The 13,824-nt window shown below is 45.1% G+C and overlaps 1 protein-coding gene across 3 annotated transcripts in view; it reads left to right on the forward strand.

Moving 5' to 3' along the window:
- CDC14A (cell division cycle 14A) overlaps positions 1-13,824 on the forward strand; it is a 285,279-nt gene that overhangs the window by 68,818 nt on the left and 202,637 nt on the right. For 2 of the 3 annotated variants that reach the window (XM_063940077.1, XM_063940075.1), the window contains exons 3-4: positions 9,002-9,077; positions 11,320-11,346. In XM_063940077.1, the coding sequence (XP_063796147.1) occupies positions 9,002-9,077; positions 11,320-11,346 (103 nt within the window). The remainder of the gene's footprint in view (positions 1-9,001; positions 9,078-11,319; positions 11,347-13,824) is intronic. The other variant, XM_063940076.1, reaches the window with a different exon arrangement.

The raw sequence follows: 13,824 nt of genomic DNA on the forward strand, positions 1-13,824 counted from the left end.
TCACACGGCAGTCACTGAGGGTGCAGGGCGCTGGGAGGGGGGCGCCCTGGGAGGCAAATGAAAACCTATTTTGGCTAAAAATACCTCACATATAGCCTCCGGAGGCTATATGGAGATATTTAACCCCTGCCAGAATCCGTTAAGAGCGGGAGACGAGGCCGCCGAAAAAGGGGCGGGGCCTATCTCCTCAGCACACCGCCATTTTCCCTCACAGAAAGGCTGGAGGGAAGGCTCCCAGGCTCTCCCCTGCACTGCACTACAGAAACAGGGTTAAAACAGAGAGGGGGGGCACAAATTTGGCGTTAGAAATATATAAAAAAGATGCTATAAGGGAAAACACTTATATAAGGTTGTCCCTATATAATTATAGCGTTTTTGGTGTGTGCTGGCAAACTCTCCCTCTGTCTCTCCAAAGGGCTAGTGGGTCCTGTCCTCTATCAGAGCATTCCCTGTGTGTGTGCTGTGTGTCGGTACGTGTGTGTCGACATGTAGGAGGACGATGTTGGTGAGGAGGCGGAGCAATTGCCTGTAATGGTGATGTCACTCTCTAGGGAGTCGACACCGGAATGGATGGCTTATTTAGGGAATTACGTGATAATGTCAACACGCTGCAAGGTCGGTTGACGACATGAGACGGCCGACAAACAATTAGTACCGGTCCAGACGTCTCAAAAACACCGTCAGGGGTTTTAAAACGCCCGTTTACTTTAGTCGGTCGACACAGACACAGACAGGGACACTGAATCCAGTGTCGACGGTGAATAAACAAACGTATTCCTTATTAGGGCCACACGTTAAAGGCAATGAAGGAGGTGTTACATATTTCTGATACTACAAGTACCACAAAAGAGGGTATTATGTGGGATGTGAAAAAACTACCATAGTTTTTCCTGAATCAGATAAATTAAATAAAGTGTGTGATGATGCGTGGGTTCCCCCCGATAGAAAATTATGGGCGGTATACCCTTTCCCGCCAGAAGTTAGGGCGCGTTGGGAAACACCCCTTAGGGTGGATAAGGCGCTCACACGCTTATCAAAACAAGTGGCGGTACCGTCTATAGATAGGGCCGTTCCTCAAGGACCAGCTGACAGGAGGCTGGAAAATATCATAAAAAGTATATACACACATACTGGTGTTATACTGCGACCAGCGATCGCCTCAGCCTGGATGTGCAGAGCTGGGGTGGCTTGGTCGGATTCCCTGACTAAAAATATTGATACCCTTGACAGGGACAGTATTTTATTGACTATAGAGCATTTAAAGGATGCATTTCTATATATGCGAGATGCACAGAGGGATATTTGCACTCTGGCATCAAGAGTAAATGCGATGTCCATAACTGCCAGAAGATGTTATGGACACGACAGTGGTCAGGTGATGCAGATTCCAAACGGCACAAAGGTGTATTGCCGTATAAAGGAAGAGGAGTTATTTGGGGTCGGTCCATCGGACCTGGTGGCCACGGCAACTGCTGGAAAATCCACCGTTTTTACCCTAAGTCACATCTCTGCAGAAAAAGACACCGTCTTTTCAGCCTCAGTCCTTTCGTCCCTATAAGATCATATCTGCCCAGGGATAGAGGAAAGGGAAGAAGACTGCAGCAGGCAGCCCATTCCCAGGAACAGAAGCGTTCCACCGCTTCTGACAAGTTCTCAGCATGGCGCTGAGACCGTACAGGACCCCTGGATCCTACAAGTAGTATCCCAGGGGTACAGATTGGAATGTCGAGACGTTTCCCCTTCGCAGGCTCCTGAAGTCTGCTTTACCAAGGTCTCCCTCCGACAAGGAGGCAGTATGGAAAAAAATTCACAAGCTGTATTCCCAGCAGGTGATAATTAAATTACCCCTCCTACTACAAGAAAAGGGGTATTATTCCACACTATATTGTGGTACTGAAGCCAGAAGGCTAGGTGAGACTTATTCTAAATCTAAAAAATTTTTGAACACTTACAAAGGTTCAAATCAAGATGGAGTCACTCAGAGCAGTGATAACGAACAGGAAGAAGGGGACTATATAGTGTCCCGGGACATCAGGGATGCTTACCTCTATGTCCCAAATTTGCCCTTCTCACTAAGGGTACCTCAGGTTCGTGGTGCAGAACTGTCACTATCAGTTTCAGACGCTGCCGTTTGGATTGTCCACGGCACCCCGGGTCTTTACTAAGGTAATGGCCGAAATGATGATTCTTCTTCGAAGAAAAGGCGTCTTAATTATCCCTTACTTGGACGATCTCCTGATAAGGGCATAGTCCAGGGAACAGTTGGAGGTAGGAGTAGCACTATCTCGGATACTGCTACAACAGCACGGGTGGATTCTAAATATTCCAAAATCGCAGCTGATCCCGACGACACGTCTGCTGTGCCTAGGGATGATTCTGGACACAGTCCAGAAAAAGGTGTTTCTCCCGAAAGAGAAAGCCAGGGAGTTATCCGAGCTAGTCAGGAACCTCCTAAAAACAGTGCATCATTGCACAAGGGTCCTGGTAGAAAATGGTGGCTTCCTACGAAGCAATTCCATTCGGCAGATTTCACGCAAGAACTTTTCAGTGGGATCTGCTGGACAAATGGTCCGGATCGCTTCTTCAGATGCATCAGCGGATAACCCTATATCCAAGGACAAGGGTGTCTCTCCTGTGGTGGTTATAGAGTGCTCATCTTCTAGAGGGCCGCAGATTCGGCATTCAGGATTGGATGCTGGTGACCACGGAGCCCAGCCCGAGAGGCTGGGGAGCAGTCACACAAGGAAAAAATTTCCAGGGAGTGTGATCAAGTCTGGAGACTTTTCTCCACATAAATATACTGGAGCTAAGGGTAAATTTATAATGCTCTAAGCTTAGCAAGACCTCTGCTTCAAGGTCAGCCGGTATTGATCCAGTGGGAAAAACATCACGGCAGTCGCCCACGTAAACAGACAGGGCGACACAAGAAGCAGGAGGGCAATGGCAAAAACTGCAAGGACTTTTCGCTGGGCGGAAAATCATGTGATAGCACTGTCAGCAGTGTTTCATCCCGGGAATGGAAACTGGGAAGCAGACTTCCTCAGCAGGCACGACCTCCACCCGGGAGAGTGGAAACTTCATCGGGAAGTTTTTTCCACATGATTGTAAACCGTTGGGAAATACCAAAGGTGGACATGATGGCGTCCCGTCTGAACAAAAAACGGGACAGGTATTGCGCCAGGTCAAGAGACCCTCAGGCAATAGCTGTGGACGTTCTGGTAACACCGTGGGTGTACCAGTCGGTGTATGTGTTCCCTCCTCTGCTTCTCATACCTAAGGTGCTGAGAATTATAAGACGTAGAGGAGTAAGAACTATACTCATGGCTCCGGATTGGCCAAGAAGGACTTGGTACCCGGAACTTCAAGAGATGTTTACAGAGGTCTTATGGCCTCTGCCGCTAAGAAGGGACTTGCTTCAGCAAGTACCATGTCTGTTCCAAGACTTACCGCAGCTGCGTTTGTTGGCATGGCGGTGGAACGCCGGATCCTAAGGGAAAAAGGCATTCCGGAAGAGGTCATTCCTACCCTGGTCAAAGCCAGAAAGGAGGTGACCGCACAACATTATCACCACATGTGGCGAAAATATGTTGCGTGGTGTGAGGCCAGGAAGGCCCCACAAAGAAATTTCAACTCGGTCGATTCCTGCATTTCCTGCAAACAGGAGTGTCTATGGGCCTCAAATTGGGGTCCATTAAGGTTCAAATTTCGGCCCTGTCAATTTTCTTCCAGAAAGAATTGGCTTCAGTTCCTGAAGTCCAGAACTTTGTCAAGGGAGTATTGCATATACAACCCTCTTTTGTGCCTCCAGTGGCACTGTGGGATCTCAACGTAGTTCTGGGATTCTTCAAATCACATTGGTTTAAAACCAGTCAAATCTGTGGATTTGAAGCATCTCACATGAAAAGTGACCATGTTCTTGGCCCTGGCCTGGACCAGGCGAGTGTCAAATTGGTGGTTTTTTTCTCAAAAAAGCCCATATTTGTTTGTCCATTCGGACAGGGCAGAGCTGCGGACTCGTCCCCAGTTCTCTCCCTAAGGTGGTGTCAGTGTTTCACCTGAACCAGCTTATTGTGGTGCCTTGCACCTACTAGGGACTTGGAGGACTCCAAGTTGCTAGATGTTGTCAGGGCCCTGAAAATATAGGTTCCAGGACGGCTGGAGTCAGGAAAACTGACTTGCTGTTATCCTGTATGCACCCAACAAACTGGGTGCTCTTGCTTTTAAGCAGACTTTTGCTAGTTGGATGTGTAATACAATTCAGCTTGCACATTCTGTGGCAGGCCTGCCACAGCCAAAATATGTAAATGCCCATTCCACAAGGAAGGTGGGCTCATCTTGGGCGGCTGCCCGAGGGGTCTCGGCTTTACAACTTTGCCGAGCGGTTATTTAGTCAGGGGCAAACACGTTTGTAAAATCCTACAAATTTGATACCCTGGCTAAGGAGGACCTGGAGTTCTCTCATTCGGTGCTGCAGAGTCATCCGCACTCTCCCGCCCGTTTGGGAGCTTTGGTATAATCCCCATGGTCCTTTCAGGAACCCCAGCATCCACTAGGACGATAGAGAAAATAAGAATTTACTTACCGATAATTCTATTTCTCGGAGTCCGTAGTGGATGCTGGGCGCCCATCCCAAGTGCGGATTATCTGCAATACTTGTACATAGTTACAAAAATCGGGTTATTATTGTTGTGAGCCATCTTTTCAGAGGCTCCGCTGTTATCATACTGTTAACTGGGTTTAGATCACAAGTTGTACGGTGTGATTGGTGTGGCTGGTATGAGTCTTACCCGGGATTCAAAATTCCTCCCTTATTGTGTACGCTCGTCCGGGCACAGTACCTAACTGGCTTGGAGGAGGGTCATAGGGGGAGGAGCCAGTGCACACCACCTGATCGGAAAGCTTTACTTTTGTGCCCTGTCTCCTGCGGAGCCGCTATTCCCCATGGTCCTTTCAGGAACCCCAGCATCCACTACGGACTCCGAGAAATAGAATTATCGGTAAGTAAATTCTTATTTTTCTTAGATTGCTTTCAGCAATAACGTGCATTTATATTATTTCAATAAAAATGAGATAAATATAAAAAATAGACAGATGTCAAGTGATGGGATCTATGGGGGTCATTCTGACCCGTTTGCACGCAGCGTTTTTTTGCTGCGGTGCGAACTGGTGCGGAATGCGCATGTGCGGTGGGCGCAGTGTGCGTGCGCGACGTTGCCCGGCGTCAGAGGTAGCCGGGTTATGTTGCGGCTACCGACGGTAGCGGTCGCAGTGGCGACCGCTAAGAAGATTGACAGGAAGGAGGCGTGGATGGGCGGATCCGGACAGTTGGAGAGCGTTTTCGGGGAGTGGTGAGTAAAACGCAGGCGTGTCCAGGACAACGGAGGGCGGAGGTGTGACGTCAAAGCTGGGCCCATCATCGCTGGATCCATCGCACAGGGTAAGTATGTCCAGGGCTGCTCTACTTGTGCTTGAATTTTTTTTAGCTTAGCAGGGCTGCACAAGCGATCGCAGCCCTGCTAAGCTAAGCTAAAATACACTCCCCCATAGGCGTGGACTATTGATCGCAACAGCAGCTAAACGTTGCTGGCTGCGATCAACTCGGAATGACCACCTATGCCTTGTATTTCCCAGCTGTTTGCAAAATGGTGTGGTTTAGGATTAAGAGCCCTGACAGTGACTCAGAGAGTCCAATGCTACATATGGTCACTCCTGGTTGGATTTTGTTTTGTAAATACCTATAGTATGGATGTTTTTTCAGTTGATGTATGTTAATAAATGTGAAGACTTATACAGTATATGTTATAGTAATTCAAGAACTCTGGGCGTTTTGTATAACACACATGCGCAGCCAATAATTATTTATTTTTTAGTGAAGGTTTGCACCCCTCCTATACATTGGCAGCAACTGTGTATATGTTGCCATTCAATGGAGCTGAAGCATCATTAAGTGCTATATCGTTTAAATAGTTATTTCACTGGGATGCAGTCAATATACCCGGGATGCAGTCATGGATGTAATGTAACTGCTTTGCTGCAATTTGCTGTCTGGTCTGTAACATGTCTTACGAGTGTGCAGTAAAGTTTCTTCCATCTTTTACTGAGCTACATCCTGCTTAGCGCAACTGCCTGTGTGCTTATCTATGTTACATGACTGGGATTGTACTTTATATACTGGAGGCTAGAGGCAAAGACGTCTCCTGTTCTGAGGTTGATATTGTGCCTCCTGTCCTCAGGAATACACTGCTGGGCAGTGAATGCTGGGACAAAAAATGGTTTATCAAGACTGCACAACAGTTTGCAGATTCCCACCTCCGTTCTTGTTATACTTCCTATTCTACACTTGCCCTAACTCCCATTCTTCTATCAATACCCATTTCTTCCACAACTCCACTGAACCCCTATTTCCTCTCCTGCATCTGACCTAATACTATGGGCTGGATGTAGTGTGGTGCGAGTTTTTAGGCAAATTCCAACTCGCAGAGAAGGGGTGAGTTGGTGCTGAAACTCGCAAATGTAATGCAGTTCAAGTTTTTAGTAAAAAACTCTACCTGCATGCGAGGTCTGATGAAAATACAGACCAGAAACCTAATGGTTATACTCGCACCTTGTAGTGCGAGTTGCATTACAAGGTGCAAGTTCTGACAGAAGCATGCAGAGATAGATAAGATCCTTGCATGCTTCTGTCTGTAAAAGTGTTTAAATGGTTTTGAAAATAAAAAAAAAGACGTGCAGTTCTTTCCCCAGGGAAAAAATGACTAGTGGTTCCCCTGTATCTTAACAACCAGCACCGGGCTCTTGGACTGGTCCTGGTTCCAAAAATATGGGGAGAAAAAGATGTAGAGGTTCCCTGGTATTTTTGGAACCAGCACCAGTCTTCACTAGTCAAGGAGATAATGGCAAAGCCTGGGGACACATTTATACAAGTCCCTGCGGCCGTGGCATTATCCCCCTCAACTAGTCAGCCCTAGACGGGGGTTACCTGGGGGAGTGGGGACCCAAGGGTCAGGGCTGAAGCCCGAAGCTGGGCCCAGCACCCGTGGGTGGTGGGTGCCTGGCTGATAGCCATTGTGTAAAATGAAGAATAAATATTGTCTTTTACCTGTGGAACTATAGGTCCCAGCAAGCCTTCACGCATGCTGGTACTTGGAAAATCACAAGTACCAGCATGTGGGGCATTAAAGGGCACACTGGTACCTGTAGTTACACCTGTAAAAGAAATAAGACAAGACACACACACACCGTGAAAGTATAACTTTAATAAAGCATACTGTACCTGCACAATCACACTCACACTTACATATACTTACCTACATCCCATGTAGCCATTCACGTCCTCTTGTCCAGTAGAAATCCATAGGTTTTACCTGAAAAAAACCCTCCTAATATCCGATGTGGATTGGTCCTCTTGGGTTCATGTTGGCATCCAGGGGTTAAAAAATAACAAACCGCAAAAAAAACCCCTGATCCACCGAATGTAAGGGGATTCATGTGTACACATGGATCCCTTTTTCCCGAATGCCAGACCTCCTTGTGACTTTCCGCCAGCCAATCCTGGAGAGCCACGTCATAGCGCTCTCCTGATTGACTGTGTGCTCCTGGCCTGTCACTCAAGCGGAGCCCATAGACTATAATGGGGGAAAAAATCCCCATTGAAGTCTATGGGTGGGAACCTTGCGGTCTGCGGTACCACTTTTGACCAAATCGCATCTCCTATATTTTGCATCTCTGACTGTAATCCATCTCTGGCCCCTGATCATATGATTGTCAATAAAATATGGTCTCCACCCTTTTAACTTGTTCCTTTCTTTGTTATTTAGCCAATTGGAGAGTCCTTGTATGGAGGATTTAAATTTGAATTTGTTGGTGTAGCAGATTATAATGATCTGAAGTACAGTTGTGGTTGTTAATAATTTGATTGTAGACAATAATAGAGTCAGTTATAGGAGAATGTGTGTCCCTATCTTAGTTCTATTTGCTCACATTGTCCCTTTGTGTTATTGGAATTTGAAACAACTGCGTCACTGGTAATGAACTGTTGCAGGAGTACTTCAATATCTACAAGTACATATGCTAATTTTCAGAGTATGAGGAGCGTCTATGTTTTTTGGGGAGTAACTAGAACACGTATAATATGTAGTCGGCAGATAACCGTAGTCTTTCAATGGTAGCATTTAAAAGTAAATGGCCTAGACAGTCTTTCTTTTTTTTTTTGTGTAGTTTGCAGAAACCATGAGTAAAAGGTTTTTGGGCCTGATCTAGAGGTGTATGCCGTAGCATTCGCAACTGTAATTGTGGACACAGTAGACTTACAATAATATGATCATGACTTGGCAGCTGACTTGTGTACACAGACGCCTACTGCCAGCATCTCATATCCGCCACTTTCATACAAAAGACGCAATATTGGGAACATGGATCGCACCATTGAACTTCTATGGGGTCTCAGAATGTTCGTCTCAACTAAGACGCCGGGGTCAGACCAACTGCAACAAATTCACCACGGCTGATAAAGACATGCACAGAAAATAGTAGCCACCCCCACTACCTCCTCCAAATGGTCACTACTTGTAATTCCTCGCTGCGTCCACCATCACTAATCAATCGCCACGTGTGTGTAGTGCAGTTGTGATGCATATGCAGTGGAATAAAATCATTCCACTGCGTCCGATATCGGCATTGCATCTACCTTTTGAATCAGGCATTTTATCCACTAACAACATTCAGTTTTCCTATGGATCTGTAAACCTTTGTTCTCCAGGCAGTGATTTAGTGTGATCAGGTTACAATGATATATTGTGATCAAATTATAGTATATTGCTAATTTAACCAAAACAGTGCCTTATTATGATTAATATTAATTAGTTTGTAATACAGACCACCTGGGGTGCCTCGAATGTACACTCTGTATAAACGGTGTCACTAATATTACAATAATTCAAGAGCAGTATTGCTGATGAATCTCTGTACCTTGTGTCTGACCACAGGTTTTGGTTTTTTCCAGTTTCTATGCAGATTTTGGGCCCCTGAACCTTGCACTGCTGTATAGATACTGCTGCAAACTCAACAAGAAGCTCAAGGTGAGTGAATATTCATTCAGTATGTGACAGGTCCATATTATTACCCTGCTGACATGGCACTTGGGCTACATTAGCAATGTGTTTCACTGCACATAAAAGACAGTGGGGTTCATACAGAGTTGGTAGTAAATTTGGCACAAATTGCTCAAAAGAAATGTGCATTTATAAATAGCGTATTTCAGCTCATATGCACATCGTGGGATGCATTCGCTTCTACATTGGCATAAAAAAAATGAAAATCTATGTTAAAATGTACCTTTCCAGCTGGTACAATGATTATTATTTCCACATCAGTTTAAAGGTGATTCACTTTCTTAAGAAAAGCATAAGTAACCAACTATTAGTAAAAATGACTTTCCCACTCTCCCACATGTTACAGGAGACTCCCAATTTTTTGGCTAGTCCCCCGCACCTGAAGAGTAGCTTAGATCTCCTACAAACCCCCTAGTGAAGTGGGCAGAGATTATACCCTGGATTTGTGGCTCCGTATGGAGGGGACGGGATAAATGAGGCAAAACATGTAATTTAGCCCAGCCCCCTATCAACAAATTGCAGCAATTTGTGGGGGTGGAGTGCAATGATGTGACAGCCCCACCCCCCCGAAGTGGCCAGCAGGGAGTCCTCTCCGGGAGAAGTTGGGAGATATTAAAAGTATACAGGATATCTTGCTAACAGCAATGGAAAAAGGCTCTTGTGTTGGGCATGCTTTTGTACATTAAATATAAGATATGATTATTTATATAAAAAAATATTTTTTTATACCTTTAATATAAAGAATGGAAATGGCATATGTCTCCCGGTTGGGGCTGATATGCCAGCGGTCGGGATCCCGGAGGTCAGCATACCGACCCCGGGAGCCTGGCTGCCAGAATGCCGGCAGGGGGGCGAGCGCAACGCACTCGCCACGCAGTGGGCTCGGTGGCTCGCTGTACCCGCCACAGGTTCTATTCCAATTCTGTGAGTGTCGTGGACACCCACGAGTGGGAATAGCCCCTGTTAGCCAGCATTCCGGCTGGCGGCATTGTCAGCAGCCGGGATTCCAGCTTCAGTATCCTGACCGCCGGGATCCCAACCGCCGGCATATCAACTTTATCCCAAGTCGCCACACTTGTCAAAAAGTTACAATAAAAATAGTATTCAATTAAGTATCATGGTATAGCCATATAATGCCATTATTCACAGAGAAGTTGTTTTACTATATATATATACAATTACTTCTTTTTTAGGTGAAAGTATACCAATGCAATATAAATTCTTGTAAAGATTGCTCATATAATGTACCCATGGCTCTATGTCAGGCACAAAATAAGTGGTGAATTGTACTGGATACAAATCATACAAGATATATGAATGAAAACACAGTGAACAATTTGTAAAGTTTCCAGCATTAACACATCCATGCAGAAAATAGCTTTGATCACATTATGATACACATGTATTTCTAAGTGTTTATCCTATAAACTCTGTTTATTAATATGCAACATCCTTTGCGCATACATTTTCATAGCAAATGTAGCATCATCATATATATGAAAAGTGCTACAGTGTATAGCATATGAGAGTGTAATAGAAATTAGCACGCAGTGTCCCTCTCTCTTTCTGCTGTCATCTGTCTTACAGTGTAGCGGACGGAATAATGGGGCAGATGTATTAACCTGGAGAAGGCATAAGACAGTGATAAACCAGTGATATGTGCAAGGTGATAAAGGCACCAGCCAATCAGATCCTAGCTCTTAATTTACATATTGGAGCTGATTGGCTGGTGCTTTTATCACCTTGCACATATCACTGGTTTATCACTTCCTTATGCCTTCTCCAGGTTAATACATCTGCCCCAATGAGAGAACAATGGGGCTATGCTCATGGAAAATGTAGTAGAAGCGGGTGACTGCTCTTGCTTACACATGAGGTAGATGGTCCCTTATACCATATGGCAGTGCAAGGGTCAAATGCACCCAGGCTGAACTGTGACACCGCAAGAAAAGTAGTTTTTACTGTTGTAAGGGTTGAATCCCTCCACGGTATGTCTCAAAATGATACTGTCTGGCTATAGAGTCCTGGTGCAGCTAATGTAGAAATTCCTTCTTTAAATCAGCGTGGTCTCGAGCATCGACTCACGGGCAGCTGATAGTGAAGATATTAAAAGTATGTTAAGTATGGGTAAACTCTTATTGGTGATACTTGGTTTTCTTTCATGTTATACTTGAAGTTCCTAAAAACTAAATTGCTTTTTCTCATGCAGCCCTCTCTGATGTACAGTCCATGGCAGGTAATTTGACCTGGAAAATGACATGTCTTTATTGACCGGATTTTACAATTTAAATGCCTCTGGAGTGCATTGTTATTCATTGGGGATGTGTATCGGAGGTTCTGCAACAAGTCCCAACTTTTTTTTACCTTAAAATAAAGCTTTTACCCAACTTTTAACTTACTAAAAGGCGTGAACTAAAAGCCCAGTTTCTCCCATTGACAGGCTTGTTAAATTAACATTAGTTTCTACTTGAATTGATATGCATCAAAGTTGCAGGTAATTGAATTTACCTATAGACTATTTCATGTATGCATGACCTGAAGAGCTTGCAGTTGAATTCTGGTGATCACTGTTGAAGATTAGCAAGGGCTATTTTGCAAACTAAATTCAAGGTTCAGTGACCTGGCATTAACTTTTACCACACCTGATCAGACTTGCCTCACTGTACTTAGTGTATGGCATTTCCTATTAATGAGTCTGTCAGGCTGTATCCAGGAGATGAACTGGCAGTAAAGTGGCAACTCTCTTGAAATGAAATGAGACAGTGTTAGAATTCCCCTTCCCCCATTGTATAATCTGTCCCCTCCTTGTTTCGCTCTGATTGTGCAAGGAATCTGAGATCCGTGTACTCTACACAAAAGACATGTCTCTGTGTTGCAGCTATGAAATCTGAGGAGAATCCTTTTAACAAACTCACTACAACCAGCTCATAAATATTTCTGAATACGTAGCCTTCCTTCCTCTTGTCCTATCAGAAGCCTTTCTTGAGAATAAACAGCCCATGAAATGGATTTACACAAACATTATTTGCTTAGGAAACAAACTAGTGTTTATCTCTGAGTAATACAGTACATTCCAATGTAGAACTGTGTTCACAATGTAGTCACTGTGTGGTCCTCACTTCATTTCATATACGCAGAGCAAGTAAAATAGCACCTCAAGCTCATAATACATATGTAAAGTTGAAGAGAAATAAGGTTTTGGGGGCAGAATAACAAGAGGATATGTTGATAAAAGGGTCAGCAGATAATCTTGGACATGTCTGAAAATATGAGCTCCATATAAGGGAAAATGACTAGAATGGGTGCACACCTGTGTGGCCAAATTAGGAATGTGATCTGTCACCTGGCACTTGGGCCGAGTGATGGGGTCTGTGTCTGGCTGGTAATACTGTACCACTCGCAATACAGCCAGCCAAAATCTGGTGGGTTTCCACGGCACCCATAGAGTGGGAATAGAACTTGTGGTGAGGGTAGCAAGCCACCGAGCCTGCAGCGTGGCGAGAGCAGCAAGCCTGCAAGGGGCTTTGCTGCGCTTGCCCCCCTGCCGGCATTCTGGCAGCCGGGATCCCAGCGTCGGTATGCTGACCGCCGGGATCCCGTCCCACCGACAAAGGATACCCAACGCCTTGCCCTTATAGATCTGTTTGTTCTGGGTCCCTACGGTAGTTGCCAGCCGTCCATAATTTTTATGGATAGTCTCAGTTTTCAATGATTTTTTTCTGTATAAATGTCCCTATACAGTGACGTCACAAGGCAGGTGTGGGGTGTGTGGCCCACACCTGGGTGTGACGCCTAGAAGGGGTGACACCAATCTGTTGGCTCCTCCGCAGTGACAGGAGCCAGGTGCTGCAATGTGAAATTCTGCTACAGCACCTGGCTCCTGTCATAACAGAAGAGCCGACAGCGCTGCAGACAGTCTCCAGGGGCATCCCAGTACAGCCCAGCATCTCTGGAGATGCTGGACATGCCCGAGGAGGGACGATCTGCGAGGCCACGCCCATTCCTTTGCAGCCATGCCCCTTTTTTGCTGCGAGCGCGCCACCGTCGCGCTGGCATATAAAGGGTGCGCACCGGGTGTCCCAACACACGATGACACCTCTGTCCCTATAATTAATAATTATCAGCTACTCAGTAAGATTTATATTTTACGCCATGTTATATGCAGTTCTTACCCTTTATTCTTGTACTGGGTAGACACTAGAAGACTACACCAATTCAGACTGACCAAAGCAATACGGAAAATGGCTGATATACACCTTTATCCACTACCCAATTATCGTTTAGTTCCAAACAATCCTTTCTATTCCAAATCATCTCAGTAATATAGTTTCGCCGTACACTATACACTAGACATCGGGCCGGGGGGTGTATGTACTGCACTTTCTGAATGATAAGATCTCATGAGGCCCTCTCTCCACATTTCCTTCTTTTATCTTCTACTCCATACTCCTTACAGTGACACTCAACTCTCGGTTAGTGCCACCCTAAAGTCATGTGTCATGTCCACTGATGCAGAAATGTCTATATACCATGTACTTGTACATTGTCTTGTACTGTAAGTTGCTGTTTTTCTTGTTTTGCTTATTTGTGTACTTTGTTAGGTGCTATGGAACCTTTGTGGTGCGATATAAATAAAGAATAACAATAATGATAGCAAAACAACGTGACCGACAATTAATGTGCTACCAACGATTTGACCGTTTTTGGGAATGAC

Source organism: Pseudophryne corroboree, chromosome 9 (assembly GCF_028390025.1).
Source record: "Pseudophryne corroboree isolate aPseCor3 chromosome 9, aPseCor3.hap2, whole genome shotgun sequence".
In the NCBI taxonomy this organism is placed as follows: Eukaryota; Metazoa; Chordata; class Amphibia; order Anura; family Myobatrachidae; genus Pseudophryne; species Pseudophryne corroboree.